Source organism: Vombatus ursinus, unplaced genomic scaffold, assembly GCF_900497805.2.
Source record: "Vombatus ursinus unplaced genomic scaffold, bare-nosed wombat genome assembly UNPS02000582.1, whole genome shotgun sequence".
Taxonomy (NCBI): domain Eukaryota; kingdom Metazoa; phylum Chordata; class Mammalia; order Diprotodontia; family Vombatidae; genus Vombatus; species Vombatus ursinus.
Window position 1 is genome coordinate 32,005,938 of NW_020940360.1, and position 20,860 is coordinate 32,026,797.

Here is a 20,860-nt window from a genome sequence, read left to right on the forward strand (position 1 = left end):
TCCCCATCTAAGACCATGGTTTTGAGGAAGAAGTAGGGGATAGGGGAAACAGTAGGAGAGAAAGAGCAGACAGCACTTGGGAGAATAGCCAGTGGTAGTGTCATTAAGGCCACAAACAGACCTCGACATTCCCTAGAGCTACAGATTAAAATATAATTAGGAAATGTTTTTAAAAGTAAATAAAAATACAATAAAGCATAGATAATGTTAACATGTAGTTTTCTAAGTCAGTATTCCCATACAGGGATCCTTATTATGATTTAATGATGTCGTTTTTGTTTGGGTTTGACACTACTGATCTGGGGAAAGCTTGGTCTCTGTCAGTAAAATAAAATATTCTGTGTGGTTGGTTAGAGGTAAGGACAGAGGCCTCCACCAGTCACTTACTTTACTGTGGAGAGGAGAAGATCATGTTTAATCATCTGTTCTCTAAAACCGAAATTAATGGTCATTAGTCTGAGTTTTGCTGTCTTTTATGGTTGTTTTCATTTACATTTTGGTTGTTCTTACATATTCTTTTAGTTCTGCTTAATATCTTCTGCATCAGTTCATGCAAAGTCTTCTAATGCTTCTCTGAATTTTTGAAATTTGTCATTTCTTTCAGTGCTATAGTATTCCATTATGTTCATATCCTGCAGTTTCTTCAGCTGTTCCCCAATCAGTAGATACTATTTCCATTTCCAGTTTTTGTGCTCCCATAAAATGCTGCTATAAATATTATATATGTATATAGGACCTTTCCCCCTGACTTTGATCTCCTTAGCTTAGATATGGAGGGGTGAAATCCTGAATCAAAAGATATAAGTAGTTTTTTGTTTATTTACTTAATTGGCATTCCTTACTAATTCCAAATTGTTATCAAAGGGTTGGTCCAATTGACAGCTACACCAATAGGGTTTTAATATACTTATGTTTGTAGGGCCCCTCCAACTTGACTGTTTCTATCCTTAATCTTCAACCAATTTGGCAGGTGAGAGATTAAACTCCTAAGTTGTTTTAATTTGCATTTTTCTTTTTAGTGATTTAGAGCATTTTTGATATGCTTATGATAGTTTATATTTATCTTTTCAAAACCGTTTATATCATTTCAGCTTCTTCGTTCTTGATCTTATATATTTGTGCCAATTTCCTATATGTTTTGAATATCAAACTATGATCAGATATATTTGATAGAAAGTTCCCTCTTCTCTGCCCATATAGTATCTCTTCTTATTCTAGCTGAATGTATTTTCTTCATGAAAAATCTCAGGCTCACAGCATAACAGAATTACAAATGCAGAGCTGAAATAGTCATTAGAGGCCTTTTGGTCCCACCCTATAATTTTACAGATGAGGAAACTGAAGTAAGGTAAGTTAAGCTACTTGTCCAAATTCACACAAGTAGTAGTTATCAGAGTCTGGAATTTCAACCTAGGACCTATGACTCCAAACTCCAGGGACTATGGTAGCTTTTTAATTTCATGTAATCAGAATTGCATTTTATTATCTATTTTTATCATTTATTATTTCCCTATTTCATCTAGTTTTATTATTTATTATTACTATTTTATATTTTCACCTCCATCCCTTGTTTGGTTAAGAATTTTCACCCTAGCCATAGTTGTGAAAAATACCTCCTTCTGTTTTCTTCTAATTTAGGTCTCATATAAATTTGGAGCTTATTGTAGTATATGGTATAAGGAATGGTATAAACCTGTTTTCTTCCAAATTGCTTACAATTTTTCCTAGAAAATACTGTCAAATGGGGCTATTTCACTTAGATATTTTGTTCACTTGCATCAGGGTTTTGCTTGTCTAGTCTGTTCCATTGGTTTACTTTTTCATATTTTAACCTGTACCACATAGTTTTTATGATCACTGTTTATATAGTAGTTTGAGATTTGGAAGTTATATGCTCCCTTAATTTTAGTTATCTGCTTTTGGTTGTATTTTAAAAGAGTCCTTTAATGCTTATGGGTTTGGTTTTAGTTTTTTTTTAGATTTTTCTTTTAAACTTGAATTCTGTGTTTTTTCATAGGTTTCTCCATATATTTTAACATGTATAATTATTCTTTTTCTATTCACATGAATTATGCTAATATGTTAACATCGATAAAATTTTTTTTGCTATTCCTAAGTTAAATTATGCTGATAGTTTTCTTAATGTTGAACCATCCTTGCATCCCAGATACAAATCCAACTTGATCACGGTGAATACTTTTACAATTATTACTATTTAAGTTTTATTTAAAATGTTTATATCTATATTTATTTAGGGAATTTATTTAGTCTGGAGTTTCTTTCTGTCCTTTGTCCTTCCCTGATTTGGTTATCAGGGCCATCTGTAACTTATAGAAGGTGTCTAGTCAAGTGCTATCTTTCTTAATTATTGAGAATAATTTTGTTAACATATATCTCAATTGTTCTTACATATGTTTGATATAATTCAAAATGGCCCTGGATTAGGTTCTACCTTCCCTTCCTTTTTTTCTTTTTTAATCATTCTCAACTGATTTTTCAATTTTGTTAGTCTTTTAAAAACAACTTTTATTTTTGTTTATTAGTGATTTTAATTTCTCCTTGAATTTGAATTATCTTTTCTTTTGGGGTTATTGATTTGTTGATTTTTCTAGGGTTTTTTTTAAATCGCATGCTCAACTCCTCTTTTTTCTATTTTTCTTTCTATATGTTTTCAGAGATATAATTTTTCCTCTGAGGACTGCTTTAGCTGTACCCCAAAAATTTTGGTATGTTTTCTCATTGTTATCATTCTATTTAACAAAGTTATTTATTATTTCTATGATTTGTTCTTTTACCCACTTATTAATGTTGGTGCTAAAGAAATTTCATTTAGGTGTGACCCTTTTGCTTTATCTCTGTTACTTTCTTTAGTGTGTTATGGTCTATAAAAGATGTATAATATTTATGCTTTTTTAAATGATTTCTTTGTATGCTAGCACATGAATGATTTTTATAAAGGTACTATTAATGTTAAAGGGTGTGTGTGTGTACTTGACTGTTCTCATTCCCAAGATAACTTAAGTCTTCTTTCATCTCCCGTAGTCTGTTCATCTCTATTTTCCATTTTGTTTATCTTTCCCTTATACTTATACAACTTAGAGAATCACTAAAGTCTTATACAGTTATTTTGTTACTATGTATACAGTTATTTTGTTACTATGTATCTTTACAATTTGGTTAGCTCTTCCTTAGTGAATTTAGATGCTATGCCATTTAATATGTATAGATGATATTGTTTCATTTCCTTATATACTTTTTAGATATATAACCATTATATAGTTTGCCTATTTATCTCTTTTAAAATTATAACTCCTGCAGTCATCTAAAACAGTAAATTTTGTTCTAGCCTCTCATTTTAACTCTGTGTCTTATTTTTTAAATATGTTTTATTTTTAAAATGTGTTTCTTGTATATAAGAAATTAATTATTTTTTCCTTATCCATTCTATCATTCTCTTTCATTTTATTGAACAATTTAATCAATTTGTATTTATGGTTATAATTATAGTTTGAGATTTTCCTTCACATGATGAATATATTTGATTTTCTCTTCTTATCTTTCCTCTTTTAAGTTAGAACTTTTGTCCTTTGATTTATTTTGCTCATACTAATTTAATCTTAGTCTCCTCCCAAATACTCTCACCTCATTGCTCCTTTTCCCCTGCCCTATCCAAAGTTCCCTGAATTTGCTTTAATTATTATGTACCTTCTTTTTATGCAATGTTTAATCTTATCTTTTCCTATCCACATATAAGTGTGATTCAGAATTTTCCCTTCTTTCTCTTTCCCAAGAAATACTAATTTATATCAGGTCACTCCTTATTTATTTCTCAATCTTGGGATTTTAATCTTAAGCATCTTTCTTACTTCTTTCTGTGTCCCTTCTATAGGACAGGACTTGGCCTTTCTGCTATCCTGTTAATCTGTGCTATAGTTGCAGATCCTGCACATTCCTGCCTTCCCCATCTTTTGAAAAAAGTTTCTCAGGTTCTTTTAAAAAATCTCGGTATCAGAAATATTAGTTCTTGGAGGAGACAACATGGCATTGTAGACATTAATCTAAACCACACATTACAGGGTCTAGTGTAACTCTGTGCTTTTATATAGACCATTTGCCCATACTAAAGCCAATATATCCTACTTCTGGACCAGTGTAGTTAAGCCCCCACCCACATAGGTTTCATTCTGGATAAATAAAAAAGTCTCTCCTTTTAGACTTTCCTCCTCCTCCTCACTCCTATGGTGGATTGCAGTCCTGAGAAATAGTATCATTGCTCATAGAATGTGGTCTCCTGAAGTCCCTGTTACTCCTAATCAGAACCTTTTATTTGGTCCTTGTCCCTTTCCACCACTTCTTTTATGATGTCACTTGACTTCGACCATCAGTTTGCTACCTGGGGAACATCCTTATTCCTGTGTTTTTGTTTTTGTTTTGTTTTTTTAAAAAGCCTTTCTCATCAGCTTATGCTGTATCCTACTTTCCTATAGAACTCCAAGCATGTTGGAGAGGTTGATTCAACCTGGAAACCAGGCAGAACTTCATTTTTGTCTTTTGCTCCCTCTACATCTGCCCAAATGAGTTCTCTCTATGGAAACACAAATATATACACAACAAATATTGACTCATTTATGAATAGTCATGAATTTTTAGTCAGTGGAATGTTGTTTCACTTACTCATCTTTTCTTCCACCTACTTCTTTAGAACTTGCTTGAATCTTTAGCCCGAAAGATCAGAGAACATTAAAGACCTGATTGATACTTTATTAGTATATGGTTTTGAATCCCCAATGTGTAGCATCATCCCTTGCATATCACAGGCTCTTAGTAAACGTTTATTGAATTGAATTGTTGTTGAATTTATAGTAGAAGAAATTGATAGACCTAAGAAAGTGTGTAACTTACCCAAGCTCACATAGCTAGTAAGTGGCAAAGGTGGTACTAGGACTTAGTTATTCTTTTTCCTTGTTTAATGTACTTTTTGCTACATAACTGCCTGTTTTAAGGAAGATAATATGATTAGCAAATATACAAGTATATGAATAAAATACAGAGAATGGAACATAGGAGTCGAGGTGAGCTACTCTGGGTCACAGGCATCAAACTCATTCCTGGCCTGCTTCAGTAGACAAAACCAGATTATAAGGTAATTGTGAAATGTTTAATAAAACAAATAAAACTACAATACAACATAGATAGTGTTAATTTGTGATTTTCTAACTCAATATGCAGCCACTAGGGATCTTGACACTACTGTTCTGGTGACCTAATGATTCAAGTCAAGGTAATAAGGACTTTGCAATAGGATGTGGCAGTAGAATTAGAGATTCTTGATTCCCTGATGCACCACTGTGGCATGACAGAGGTGGAGCAAAGCAACTTTCATCTCAAACTGCTTGTGGCAACTTCTAGAGCACAAGAGCAAGAAAGAGAAAACCTTTAAATCTTACATTTTACTTGGGTGAGGAAAATCAGAGAATCATAAAGAGACAGATTTAGAGCTGTAAGAGACTTGAGAGGTCATCAGGTCCACACCCCTCACTTTAAAAATGAAAAACCTGGGGCAAACAAGGTTAAGAGCTAGTGTCTGAAATAGAATTTGAACTCATTTTCCTGACCCCACATCTAGCACTCTATCCACTGTGCCACATAACTGCCTCTAAAGAAAGCCATGAAAGATAGTTGAGCTTCCAAAATATCTTTTGCCATTTCTTTCTCCACTTCCATATTTTTCTTTACTTATTTTTCAAATTTTATGCTATGTGCCATCCCCTCTGTTTGCTGTCCATGTCACTTCTTCCTTCTCTACCTTCAGGGAGGAGGAAGGAACAAGTGAAATATAAGCCATGCCATGACATTAGCACACTAAAGACTAGGATGTCTCATATAAATGACCTCTGAATCTTTCCTCTTTAGAACACCCATCTCATGATATCCTCTTTATGCCACACCCCCTATCAATACTCCTCAAATTCTATCTCTAAAGACCCCATTCCCTGCTTCTCCTTATCCTGACGTGTTCAACATTTGTCCTAATTTTTCACTTTCCTTGCCAGTACTGCTGGAAACTTCTTTCCCAAACTTCCCAAGCTAGGTATGTCCAAACCAATAGGATTTGTCACTAAGGCTTTCAAGTCGGAAGAGCTACACTGACAAGAAATGATATTCCTGGCAGCTCAAGTTGAAATTCTAAATTATCGATTCATTTGAAAGTCTTGTTTCAGTGGTGTTTAGTTCTTTCACTTAGAACTTTGTTTCTTGAGTACACAATGGGTTAGGTGTAATGGAAAAAGTACTGGATTTGGAATCAGCACTGGATTTGAAATCAGCAGTCCTGAATTTGAATGTAGATTGTGATATTCAATTTGTGTTACTTCAGACAAGTCATTTCACCTTTCTTCCCCTCAGCTTAAAATGAGGGGGTAAAACTAGATGACCTCTTAAGGTATCTTTTAACTAACTCTGTTACGCTATTAAATAGGCTTCTGTGGACTTGCTTGGGAAACTCCCATTTAATATATTGTTTATATGTAAGAATAAAACTAATTTAAAATTAACTTTTGGGATAACAGAATATATTTGTAAGTTCGAGATTTGAGTGGAGACTACCTATGAAAATGTCATGACTTCAGCAAATTTAGCACTGCTATTTTCAAATTTCTTATATGTAAGAATTTAAAAATATTTAATCATGATTGTGCTTTACAGAAATAGAGCAAATGCAAAGATAATGTTATAGCCACTACAACAGTTTAGTAGCTCTTTTCCATTTTACTCTTATCAGTCAATCAATCAACAAAAATTTATTAACCCTAAGTATTGCCAGGCACTGTGCTAAGTACTGAAGATACAAAGAAAAGCAAAAGACCATTCCTTCTCTCAAGGAGCCTATGTTATAATGGAGGAGACGACTTGCAAACAAGCCATGTAAAAGATACACTGGGGATAATTAACAAAGGGGAAGGCATTAGCATTTAAAGGCATAGGGAAGTGAATTAGCAATTATTAAGCATCTACTATATACTAGGCAGTGTGCTAAGTGCTTTACAAATATTATCTTACTTGATCCTCACAACAACTCTATGAGGTAGGTCATAGGTGTTATTATCTTTATAGTTAAGGAAACTGAGGCAGAGAGAGGTTAGATTATGTGCCTTGGGTCATATAGCTAGTAAGTGTTTGAGGCTGGATTTAAATTCTGGTTTTCCTGACTCCAGCCCAGAAATCTATCCACTATGCCACAAAACTGCCTTGAAGTGCTTGTAAAACATTAGCCGAGATTTCAAGGCAGCCAGGGAAGCCAGGAAAATGACAATTCTAGGTATAGGAGACAACAGTGCCTGGAGTTGGGCCATAAATTGTTTTGTGTAAGGAATATCCAGCAGGCCAGTGCCAGTGAAGCTCAGCATATATGGGAGTGAGTAAGGTGCAAGAAGACTAGAAAGGTTAAGAATGGACCAGATTAAGAAGGGCTTCAAATACTAACAGGATTTGAGCTGATAAGGAGTAACTGATGTTTACTGAATAAGAAGTGACATAATCAGAACTTCACTTTAGGAAGATCCATTTGACAGCTTAGTGGAGAATGAATTGGAGTGGGTAGAGACTTGAGGCAGGGAGACCAGCCAGCAGGCTGTTGCCATAGTGTAGTTGTGGGGTGATGAGGGTCTGTAGCAGGGTGGTTTCAGTGTCAGAGGAGAGAAAGGGGCCATATGTGAGAGATGTTGTGAAGGTAAAATTGACAGGACTTGGAAGAGATTGGATATGGGGGTGGAGAGAGAGAGGGAGAAGTTGAGGATCATCTAGGTTTCAAGCCTAAGTGACTGGGAGGTTAATGAAGGGTGTAATTTTCTACAAAAAACTGGGAAAGTTTGGAAGAAGGGGAGAGGTTTGTGTAGAAAGAAAATTTCACGTTTGGACATTTTGAGTTTAAGATGTCTACTTGACATCCGGTACATCTTATCCATTGGAGATGAGAGTCTGGTGGTTAGTAGGGAAGTTAGGGATGGGTGAGTAGATCTGAGAATCTTCAGCACAGATGATAATTAGAAACTGATGGAATTTTCAAGCAAAATAATATAGAGGAAGAAAAAAGGACCCAGGACAGGGCCTTGGGGAACACCCATTATTAGCGGTTGTGACCTGGACAAGATCTAGCAAAGGAAACTGAGAAAGAGATAGGTAGGAGGAGAACCTGGAGGGAGTAGTGGCATGGAAACCTAGAAAGAAAAGAATATCAAGGAGAAGAGGATAATAGTGTCAGAAGCTGCAAGGAGATCAAGATGAAGATTGAGAAAAGGTCATTAGATTTGGCATTTAATAGATCATCGGTGACTTTGGAGAGAGCAATTTTGGTTGAATCATGAGGTCAAAAACCAGACTCTACAGAGTTAAGAAGAGAGTGAGAAGAAAAGAAGTGGAGACATCATGGATGGCCTTCTCAAGGAGGTTAGCCACAAACTGTAGGAAAGATCTGAAACAATAGTTAGTGGGGATGGATGGATCAATTGAAGATTTTTTTGACGGTTGGGAAAATGGTGGGCATATTTGTAAGTGGCAGGTAAGTAGTCAGTAGACAGAGAGAAATTGAAGATAAGTGAGAAAGTAGAGATGATAGAGGGGGCAGTCTTCTAGAGAAGACAGGATGGAATGGGATCAATTGTGCATGTAGAGGAGTTTGCCTTGGCAAGAAGAGCCACTTCATCCTGTGAGACAGCGGTGAAATAGGAGATAGTTGCAGAAGGCATCTGAGTGATGTGAAATGAGGAGGAGAGATAACAGGGAGCTCTCGGCAAATGACAAGGCTCTCAACTGAGTGAGGGGAGCTGGTGAGCTATGGAAAGTTTGAGGAGGGGTAGAAAGGTTTGGAAAAGCCACTGTGTTGAATGAGATATTGAATTACTTTGATAGCTATAAAAGGATTATGTTGTTACAGGGAGGTTTATGGAATATAAATTTGTAGTGGACCCCATCAACATGATTTCATGATACTCTGAAGCATGTGAGAAGGAGAGAAGACAGTTGATGTGTGGGATAATCCAAGGATGAGGTTTGGCAGGGCAAGATCTTGGGCAAGGGACTTGGGAGTAAAGGATAGTATTGAGCATTATGGATTTTTTTGGATTATTTTGGAATCTAAAATTTCCAACCCAAGTAGAAATCTTCTAAAATGATTTTTACTCACCCTTCTCCAAATATATTTTTGAAAATGTTCCTTAGTTATACAAACATAAACATGTTCAGTTCCTTTGGTTTTACCTCCCACTGAGAGAATAAACTACATTCTTCATCTAAATTTCCACCAATGAGATCTTGAGATGAGCCAATTAAATATAAAACCTAAAAGAATAGTCTATCTTCAAAGAGTTTCAGTAGCCATACTATAATTATGGTAGCTCACATTTATGTGGCACTTTATAGTTACAAATATGGTGGATAGGGCACTAGACTTGGAGTCAGGAAGACTTGGGTTCAAATTGTACCTTGCAATCTTATTAGCTGTGTGACTCCAGACAAGGCACAACCATTCTGCTCCTTTTTTATAAACTGAGGAAGTTGACTTCAATGACTCTGAGGTTCCTTCTAGACTTCAATATATGATCCATGATCCTATTTCATTTGATCTTCTCAGGTAGGTGTGTCCAAGAATTATTGTCCGCATTTTACAGATAAGGTTCAAAAAAGATAAGTGCCTTGCTCACTGCTAGAAAGGGACACAGTTTGATCCCAGCCACAGATTACCTGATTCCAATTTAAGAGCTCTTTCCATAACACTGCATTGCTTCCAAAATATAAAAGACAGGTAGTCTTTGAGTTATGCAGCCTTTAGCTATACTAGTTTCCAGTGAAAATAGCCTGAATGTGCAGAGATCATCTCAACTCCATCCAGGTACTATTATCCCTTCTCCTTTAGTTCATAGTTAATACTTTTTTGGTCTTTTGATGTCTAGCTGTTTGGTACTTCCATCCTCAATGTTGTAGCTATGATTTTCTGTTTCAATGATCCACATCTTCTTAGTTTCACAGATTTTAAGTGTTCATTCTGGGAAACAGGACTTAAGAGATCAGAGACTACCCTATAGGAATGCCACAGTAGCTGTGGCAAACCAAGAAGGGTATTCCTGCTTCTCAACCTAGAGAGCCAGCATTATCTAGCTAAAGCATAGCTGGTCAGGCTGGAAGAGCAATTCAATAGCCAGACTGTCTACATGGATATCGTCTTTAGCTTTTTCATCCTTCATTTTTCATGATTTACTAAGAGAAGTTGATGCCCGAATATGAGACAGTGACTTTCCCCCACAGCAGCATTTAACTTCATACATTTTTTCCTCTTTACTTGGTGAACAATTTGAAAATTGATGCTTTCTGGCAAAGGAGAGACCTAGTCATGAGCAACAACCAAAAACAATTGAATGAGAGGCCAAATGAGCAGAGAGTCATTTTGTTCTCATCTGGATTGTCATTTCTCTTCCTCAGTGGTATCTAGTTCTGGAACATGAGATCAAACTTATTGATCAATAGAAGCCTTTCCTTGGCTATTTCAGCAAAGCAGTTTTAACTCTTTATGATTCTTAAGATCTTTGAAGGCAAAAGGGTTGAGTTTTTTTTTGTTATTGTTGCTGTTTATTGTTTTTTGTTTTTCACAATCTTCTCTTTGTACTTTAAAAATATATTAATCCAGAAAGCATAGTTTGGGTAATGAGTAAGGGATCCGAATGTTAAGTCCTATGTTTAATACTGCCAGTAACTAGGTCTCCTTTTATTTGCATAGCCAAAGGCATGGATGCACACGTAAACATTTTAGAAATGGAAGACCAATATGCATTTCTTATTACTGATTCAAGTTCATTCTCTAAAATTTTCCCTTTTTGAGGGTTACTATACATTTACTTATTTGTCATAATATAATTTCTTGGTAAAAATATAGGCATAAACGAGAGATCTTAAACTAAATCTTTATGAAATGTTGTTAATAAAATATTTTCTCAAAAAACTTCATTCTTAAACTACCCAAAAAGTGGTGATCGCTAGTCCTGTATAGCCATTTATCTACAACTAGGAAAAGCATCTTCTTATCTCGACCTTTTAGCCCCTTTCAGAGATCCAATATAAATCTAAAACTATTATTGAAATCACCTTGTGTACCGTTCATCAATCACAACGGTGAAATTGATCCTTGACCTCCAAGCATCCTTTGCCCTTTCTCATCTTTAAAATCCCTTATGCTCTCTTTCCCCTCTTATCCTTATGATTTTTGTTTTAAGGTAGAATTGTGGAAAAGCATGAGTTAATTTTTTTATCATCATTTTTGCCACAGAATGCACGTTCGTGTGTATCAATGCATATATATGCATGTATATGTGTGTGTGTGTGTGTGTATATGTGTGTGTGTATGTGTGTGTGTGTGTGTGTGTGTGTGTGTATATATATATATATAACTTTCCTGACTTATTTGGGAGTATTTAATTTTTATGAGGAAAATTGTGTTTATTTCTTAGTTTTATAGTTTCACATATGTGCATTTACTTTTAAAAATAATAGAAGAATCATGTAGGAATTCTTTTTTTATGTTTCTTATATCTGTAGATTAGTTTTTATTAAGTAGAATAAGATTACTTTCAACTCAAACAGAGTAAAGCAAACAGCACAGAATAACTGAAAATAATTATGCTAACTATATAAAAACAATCTTGACCCACCAGATAAGGGCCAAATAAGAAATTGTGTAATGAGCAAGAAAAAAAATTTGTAAAAAGTTGAAATAAACTTCAGGACTAGTTCTTAAGGCATGTACATGTATAAATTTAGAATCATGGATTTAGAACTAAAAAGGGATGTTAGAAGTCATTGAGCTCTCAACTCCCTCATCTTACAGATGAAGAAACTGAGACCCAAGAGATGTTAAATGACTTCCTCAAGGTCACACAGGAAGTAAATGACAGAGTGAGAATTTGAACCTAGATCCATTGACTCCAAAATCAGTATTCTGGCACCAGTGAAATTGGAGTTAACTCAGTGGGTCGTTTTGGGTTTTTTTTTTTTAAAGCATGCTTTATGTATATATGTCAGACATTATGCTAAATTCTGAAGATAAAAAGGCAAAAATGAAACCAAGTCCTTTAAGAGCTTACGTATTATCAGAAGAGACTACATAGACACATTTAAGTATGAAAATGCAAAGTAGTTTTCTAGGGGCATTAGCACCTAGGGGCATAAGTAAAGGTCTCATGAAGGAAGTGGCACCTGAGCATGGCTTTGAAGGAGGCCTGGGATTCAGAGAGCCAGAGGTAAGAAGGAAATGCATTCCATGCACTCAGAACAGCTGGGCCAAGGCACAGAGAGAGAAGTAGATGTCAGAATAGCTGGCTGGACAGCAGGGTGTGGGAAGAGAATTCTGTGTAAAGAAGTCTAGGAGGGGAAGCTGGAGCCAGATTAAAAAGGGTTTTAAAGGTCAAACAGAAGAGTTTGTCTTTTATCCTACAGTTAGTCAAAAACTTTAAAGCAGGGAAATGATATGATCAGACTTAGGCTGCGGAGATATAAATTTGATAGTTGTATAGAAGATAGACTGGGAAAGGGAAGAAGCTGGTGGCGTGATAAGAAAGACACGATGTTTTTAAAAACACTGGCAAGGAAGGCTTCCTTAATTGATAAATGTGCAAAAATCATTTTCACACTCCAGATTTCTTTTGTCTATAATGATCATTTCAAACTATTTTAAGATAAGGTAAAATGTGTAATTTAGTATAAGAAAATTTTCTTTTGTTCACATTTTTAATAGGACTAACCTTTTAAAAAATCTCAGTTCACCGTTTTGTTTTGTTTTTTTCAACATAATGGAATGTCCTGGCTATGCCGTCTTTGTTTTTTAAAAGCATGATTTTAATTCTCTACAATAAACACACTTTGTTACTGCTGGTATAAATGCACATGTGGCTTGTATTATGTTGTATGTGTAATAGACCTAACTTGGACACTCCCCCCTCAGACGTCTTAAGAATAGAGAGTGCTGTTGGCAGTGTGCCCACTGCACGTGGCATCAGCATCGAGTCCTATTTCATAACAAGCCTCTTTTACACCAGAGGAATTAGAAGGTGTAGAACTCTCAGTATTTGAGTCTGTCATTTTCCTTATTAATCTGACCTTTTCCATTAGCCAAAACTGATAGCAAATCATGTTGCTTAGCTCTAGTTTTCCCCCTTTACCTTGCACTCATGGTTGTTGTGAGCTGGGGAGGTCTAAGAGTATACCAAATGTAGCTTTGATCTTGGGAATATGAAAAGAATCATCTAGTCTTAACAATAGTCGCATTCTGCCACCTTCTCCAAAGAGCATTAAATATTAGCTTCAAATTTGATCCAAAGGAGCAAATTGTCCAGCCAACTTTTATCAGAATTAGCCAAGATTTAAGATTATTCTCGATAATTTGATACTTAATGCTTACTTGCTCATCTGTGAAGTCTATACCTTTTCCCAGGGGTCTGGCCACTGTTGCCTCTCCATCCTTAATAGCATCAGAAGCCTAAATGATAAGGTCCCCTGAAAAGTCTTTTGTGTGCTCTCCCATTATACAGGCATATCCCATTTCATGTCTTTAACTGGTTCCATGAAAACACATTAGGCAAAACAACATTGGGTCAGAGGGAAAGAGCGTCAATAGCATATAGTTTCGTAGGAACAATCTTCTTAATAGGCAATTAGCCAAATAATGTTATAACAATGGAATTTCATTATAATATGAATGAACAGATTTAAGGTATGGTGGGAAGAATACTGAATTTGGAATAAAAAGACTTGTATTTGAAACACAGTTCTGCTACCACCTTTTTATCTTAGTCAAGTCACCAAACTTTTTTAGGCTTAGTTTCCTAATCTATAAAATGAGGGAATGGGATTAGATAATTTCTCCGCTTGGAAGTGAAAATTCACTAAAGTTTTGCTGTTCTTTTATTCTGTGATCTTGAAGGCCACATCGACACTAAATCCTATGACATTATGTAAAAGATGTCATGATGACACCCTACAGATTATCCCTGTAAACGGTGACTTACAGAGCTTGTTTTCTGAGATATTACATGAAATGTCTCCAGTGATGTCAAGTTATGCCATAAAATTCACAAATCAACTTTGATTTATATTAATTGTTTATGAACACTTGCCATCTGACTTTTAGGAAGATGCTTGAGAGAAATTATCTTAAAATCAAATAAGTAGAAAGTCTTACAACTCCAGAAATGTTTTTATACAACTGTTTATATGGGAAGATTATGGTGCTTGATCTGTCAGTAGGAGAGCCTTTTCAGATTTTTTCCCTAGGTGTAATGAAGAATCTATTCTTATTTGTGCATGCTCTTTTCCTTTATATCTCTATAACCAACAACATGTATTTACAAAATAGTTATTGTAATGTAATGTGTGGCCCTGGAACAGAAAAAAAGAGATTCATAGAAGGATTTAATTAATAATTTTGGCCTTGTTATCACCAAAGTAAAACTAACTAAGCTTCATGGCAGCAAGGCAAGTTGAAAAAATACTAAATAAATATAAGTTAAAGTCACTTAACCCTTTTTGCCTCAGTTCCTCATCAATGAGCTGAAAAAGGAAATGGTAAACCACTCTGGTATCTTTGCCAAGAAAACCCCAAATGCCATCGTGAATAGTTGGACACAACTGAAATAATTCAGCAACAGCAACAAAAGAATCACATAATTTTAGAGTCAGAAAAGACCCAAATGGCCGTCTAGGCCATTCTGCATCTGAAAAGGTAACTATTATTATTCCGTGGAATTGGTCCAAACAACTGCCAAATATTTTGAAACATGGTAAAATGAAGTCATATAGTAGAAAGAATGCTGGATAATGTCTGGATACTTGGGTCTAGTTCTAGCTCTACTAACTTAACCTTGAACAAGTAGACCTTATGGCCTTAGCTTCCCCATGTATAAAATGAGAAGATAGGGCTAGATGATTTCTTTTTAAAATGAATTTTGTTGATCTTTTTATTTTGTTGGGGTTTTTTTACATCAAAATTTTTCCCAAAAATCTCATAGAATTTTCCTTCCATTCATCTTTTCCCATCTCTCCCACATTGCTGAATCTTCTGTCCAAAGTCTGTCATAGTCATCCCCAGTGACTTAGTGATAGAAGAGTTTTCTGCTGCAGCAGGATGCATGAAATAAATATATTGCAGTGCTTCAACAGGAGTATGCTTGTTCTCAGAATTCTGAGTTAGATTCTCCATGCATTTTCTTACAGAAATCTTTTTAGAAATGGTGGTTAGGTGCATCAGTGTTGTACTATACTCTAGTTACACTGTTGATTGAAGAGACATTTATGGACTGGCCTGAGACCCTAACCACAATATAAAGAACAAAGCTCTATGAGAAAATACTTTCCGAGTTTCAAAAAGCTAACTTACAAATAGTAATTGAACCTGGTGATGGTGGTGGTGGTGGTGGTGGTCTTAATAATAACAGCTTGAGTTTATGTAATATTTTAAAGTTTATGAAGAACTTTCCTCACAACAATCCCGTGAGGTAGGTATGGCAGGTATTATTAATCACTATATTTGCAGATAAGAAAACCAAGTACCAGAGCAGTCAAGTGACTTTTAATGTCCCCTTCATTTCTAAATCCTTTGATCATTTTCAATTCCAAATACCTTGATCTTAAGCCAAACTATATCTGTCCAATGATCCATTCAGTCCACTATTAGCTTTCCCTTAACTGGCTAGTGATACGCTATCCATGAATAATAGTAATAGCTAACAAATGTGATATGGCTACTCAATAAATGATTCCTAGTGAAAGACTGATCAGAGAAGGTAAATGAAACTTAATGTAAACGTGAAATGTCTTCTGGAGAAAGCATTCCTTGAATTCTATACCTGAATCATTTGTGTTTTAAAATAGGTATATCTCATCAGAATGACAGGTTCTGTCTAGGCCAGGTTTTTTTTAAGGATCTAATCCATTCTTGTTCATACAGAATCAATGAATAAATTAGATAATTTGGGACATTTTTGACTCTTTCAAGTGATATTCTAAACCAAAATCTTGAAAGCTAATGGAGATGACCCGTAATGACACACGAGTAAACTCAATAATAATTACTCAAATATAGCACTTGAAATTTTATAAAATACAGTAACACATTATGCAAGTATTATCATCTTATATACAGACACAGGCATACATACACATTCATATACACATATACATACATATATAGTCTAGCTAACTAGCTATAGCTCAGAGAAATTAAGTGACTTATCTTTGATTATGTATTGAGTAAGTGACAGGGCCACATTCAATTCAAGTTCTCCTAATTCCAAATCAAGGGTTCTTTGCATCATCCCATGTAGCTTCTCCTAGTTGAAAGCTGTGTTTTGAGATCTGGACTGTTGGAGGACGAAAGGAGTGTGTTAGTTCTCAGTTTAAGTTGCCCTGAGGTTTAGGACCCGCCACTAGGTTGGTTCTCTTGCTGCCTCATGGGAGATCAGGGAAATTGCTTTAGAGGAAATAGCAAAATTGAGTGTCCTGGCAAGGCTGTCAATAATTGGCATAGTTTGTGGAGACTAGCCACTGGATATGGAAAAGGAAGGATTGTGAACAGTGTTAGAATTTAAATCAGAATGATTAATTAAATTCAGAGATCAATAGTATGATTTAGAGGAAGAGAGGAAACATTGGGGACTTTGAGTCTCTTGCAGCTAGCTATGGAAATTTGAGTCTGTGTGAGTAAGGGTAACTCAAAGAAGAGTAAAAGAATGCCTTGGAGAGATGTGTGTATTAGCTTTGATTTGAGGAAACAAGGAGAGCAGTGAAGTACAGTGTCCAAGTGAAGGCTAGTGGGCCTGAGCCCCAAGAGACTGTGTGTCAGAACTTGCCTTTTGCCTACTTATAGAACAGTCTGAATCTCTAGGGAGTCTTCTGGAAGTTCCTTGGAATTGGGTTATACGAGTCTGGTCCAACCTGATTGGATGAATTAAATGCTGGAGATGAAAAAAAAAACAAAAAAACAAAAAACTCATTTAGGATCTAGTAAGAATTGACTTGACCATAGAAATGTCTATCCAATGGCAATTCTCACTAACCTGTACTTACCCTCTTTCAGTTCTGTTAACCTTTAGCAGTTATCTAAGTAGGTATTTAGGTTTTGTATAGGAATTCTCCATTGATGGAGCAGGAGAAATTATGGCTCTTCTTGCAGAGAGTATGTATACCTTCAGAGCCCCATAGTCTACCAGATATTGGCACCCTTGGACAAAGTTCCATTTACTCCATGCTAGCCCTGATAGGGAGGGAGTACCCCTATGAGTAAATCATAGATCCTTTGAATTAGTGAAATATAATAGACATTTCTATTTTAGGAAGAAATAGAACCTATTGAAAATTTATTTAACCTTTTAAGGCATTTTTTTTCCAGCAGATAAATGTAAACAACCAAGAAGATACATACAAAATCACAAAATTTCAGTACATGAGCTACTGTAAAATTCAGAAATTTTGGCAATGTCAGCTTTGTAAAGGGAATCAGTTTTTATTTTAAAACCAGGAATGAGTTGTTGTTTTTTTATGATTCTATGTATGTACTCATTGAAGTATGTGTATTTTTTAAAAATTATTTTAGTTATAAGTAAGAAAAGATGGAGAGTTATGCTATGGACGATTATTTCATGATCATTGGTGAGTCGGGAAAATACTAATTTATATTAGGGATTATGAATTGCCACCCAACCAAATGATCTTAATGTCCGAATATTGATGTTTGATGTGGTCCTCACTCATCTAAAAACTCAGTAGCAGTCTCAGAAGCAGAGTAAACACTTTAAAAGCTAAATTTTCTAGTCCTTTGCAAGTTTTTTTTCCCTAAGATGGTCAAAGAGCAGCGTTAGCAACAGGTGGTCAGAGGGATTCTCCACCATTACAACAGGGAGTCTGGAAAATATTTTCTGTTCCCAGTAAGGAACAAGGAACGGTATGAAACAACACTACTTCTGTTTGTTTTATGAAGCTGCGATGACACCCTGAATTGTTGAAACTTTAGCAGGCTCTGTTTACTTTACAAGTTGAAATGTTATTTTGATACATGTTCTGTTTTTGGAGAAGCATATTAACTTCATGATGGGATTATAAACTGTTCCCAGCATAAAATCTGCAGTACTCTGTTTGTACAGAGGAGCTCTAGAACCTCTTGTAATAGTAAAAATCAAATTGCTGTGCGTTATTAGATTGCAAGATTAAACCAAAAGCTTTTTGGCTCTTAATTGTTTTGTTACTTTTTAGAACTCTTATTTCTCCTTTTTTTAAACCTGTGTGTAAACTTAGTTTGGATGTGCTGATTCAAGATAATTCTTTGTTTCCTTTTGCATATTTATACTGTACACAGTTAGGCAGAGTTGTAATCAGCTCTGTTTGCAGTTATTTTTCTTAATGGAGGGTAGCAGCCAGCATAATCAAATTTGTAAATAACTTCCAAATTATTTATTTGACTTTAAAATATGTTGTTGTACTCACATTTTGCATACAGTCATATGCAACATTCTGGTAAGGCACAATTCTTTAGAACAAACAGTTATGCTTCTTTGTAAAGACCCCAATGGTTTATGTTGGGTGGGTCCCCACCTTAGTAGGGGCAAACCTCAAGAGGTGTGTCACATGTAGCAAGTTGTCCTGTTATCAGGTATATTTGGCCAGCATAAGTCATTACCCAGTAATCAAGATAGGATTATAGGTCATATTAATTTTGATTTGACTAAGACTAGTCTTGAGTAGTCAAGAATTATCGTCAAATAAATATGATTAAGAACGTCTCACTGAAGATTGTGCTAAAGGCTTGCTTGTTAGAGATCCAGAGTCAAAATTGGTTGTTTTAGCATAGAAATAAAGGCAATCAAGGCATTAGAGAAGGAGTAGGTTAGAATGTTTGCTTCACATAATCTCAGAGCTGGTAGTCCAACCCATACTTGAACAAAAACTCCTCCACAACATTCCAAATAAATAGTCATCCAGTCTTCAATTGGAGACCTCCAATTAGGTAGAACCCATTTCCTCCCAAAGGAGCCCACTTCAATTTTGGATAATTCTCATTGTTAGGAAAATTCTCCTTAAATCAAGCCTCAGTATGCCTTTTTCCAACTTCTACCCATTGTTGACACTTCTGCCCTCCAGGGCCAAGCGAATAAATCGAATCCCTCTTCCATATGACAGCCCTTAAAATATTCAAAGACAGCCATTATATATATTCTTAAGTCTTCTCTTCTCCAGACTAAACATGTTACTCCTTTAATCAATATTCATGTAACATGATTTCAAGGCCCATCACCATCCTAGTCACTTGCTGGATGTACTCAACTTATCAATGTGATACAATTTATTAATATAAAATGTGATGCCTAGAAATTAAAACATGTAAGACATCATTTGACCAGGGCAGGGTACAATGAAACTATCACGTCTTTGTTCTGGACACTATTCCTTTCTTAATGTAGCTTAAGTTCTCATTAGCATTTTTTGTTACCTTATCACACTTTTGACTCATTGAACTTACAATCTATTAAAATGTCAAAACCTTTTAGAACTGGTATCTGGCCAAGCTTTTGTATTCTTATTCCAATGATGCTGATTTTTAAAGTCCAGTTATAAGACTTTTATATTTCTCTCTTTTAAATTTCATCATATCAGATCTAGCACATGTCCACCCTAGCCAGTCAAAATCTTTTTGAAATTCTGACTCTACCATCTGACGTATTGGCCATCCTTCCCAGTTTTGTATCACCTGAAAATTTGGTATGGATGCCCCCATCTCTGCCACAATGTAAGTCTTTGATAAAATGTGACATAGAATTAAGCCAAGTGTGGTTCCGCTGGGCACTTCCCTGTAGAATTCCTTCCAGGTGATCAACTCATTAGTGACAATTTAATCTTTGTGTCCAATCATCATTAAAGCTCAGAATACAATTAATTATACTATCAATTAACCCACACTTCTCCATCGTGTCCAGAAAGATGCATGAGATTTTTAAAATATGTTACTTTAAAATTTTTATTAATATCTTTTTTTTGTGTTACTTACATTTCCCAATCTATCCCTGCTCCACCTCCAAGGAGTTCACATTCTAAAGAGAGAGACGACATGCAAATAACTATATACAAACAAGATATGTACAGGAATAATTGGGGGTAATCCCAGAGGAAAGACACTAAGATTAAGGAGGACTGGAAAGGCTTCTTGTAGAAGGTAGGATTTTAGCAGAGACTTAAAGAAAGCCAGGGAAGCCACGAGACAGAGATGCGGAGGGAAAGAATTATAGACATGGGGGACAGCCAGTGAAAACCCTCCAGGGTAGAAGATGGATTGTTTGTGCAAGTAACAGCAAGCATGGGTCTGGCCATAGCACTGTCCTACTCAAATTCTACTAGTTTCCTATCGCATGTAGAATCAAATATGAACTCCTCTGTTTAGCTTTTTAAAGCCTTTCACAACCTTGCCCCAACCTATCTTTCCAACCTCATTGTGTATTACTTCCCCTCCTGTACTGTTTGATCCAGACAAATTGGCCTTCTCTTAGTTTCTCATACACAGTACTCCATCTCCCTCATCTTCGTGCCTTTACACTGGCTGTTTAGAATGCCTGGAATGCATTCCCTCCTCACCTGCTCCTCACAGAATTTCTTTCTTTAAGATGCAGTTCAGATATCATCTTGTAGGTGAAACCTTTCCGGACAGCTATAGTGCTCTTCTTCAAACTACTTTTATATATTTGTATTTAGTCACTTAACATTCATTCTATATGTGTATGTCTTTGTCTTATCTGTTAGAATAAAGTTTTGAGCAGGGATTATTCTATTTATTATCCCA

At 35.5% G+C, this 20,860-nt stretch overlaps 1 protein-coding gene across 1 annotated transcript in view; it reads left to right on the plus strand.

Annotated features, from left to right (window-relative positions):
- LIN28B (lin-28 homolog B) overlaps positions 1-20,860 on the plus strand; it is a 116,113-nt gene that overhangs the window by 79,463 nt on the left and 15,790 nt on the right. Inside the window, exon 4 of the mRNA XM_027853842.1 lies at positions 2,676-2,726. Within this exon, the coding sequence (XP_027709643.1) occupies positions 2,676-2,726 (51 nt within the window). The remainder of the gene's footprint in view (positions 1-2,675; positions 2,727-20,860) is intronic.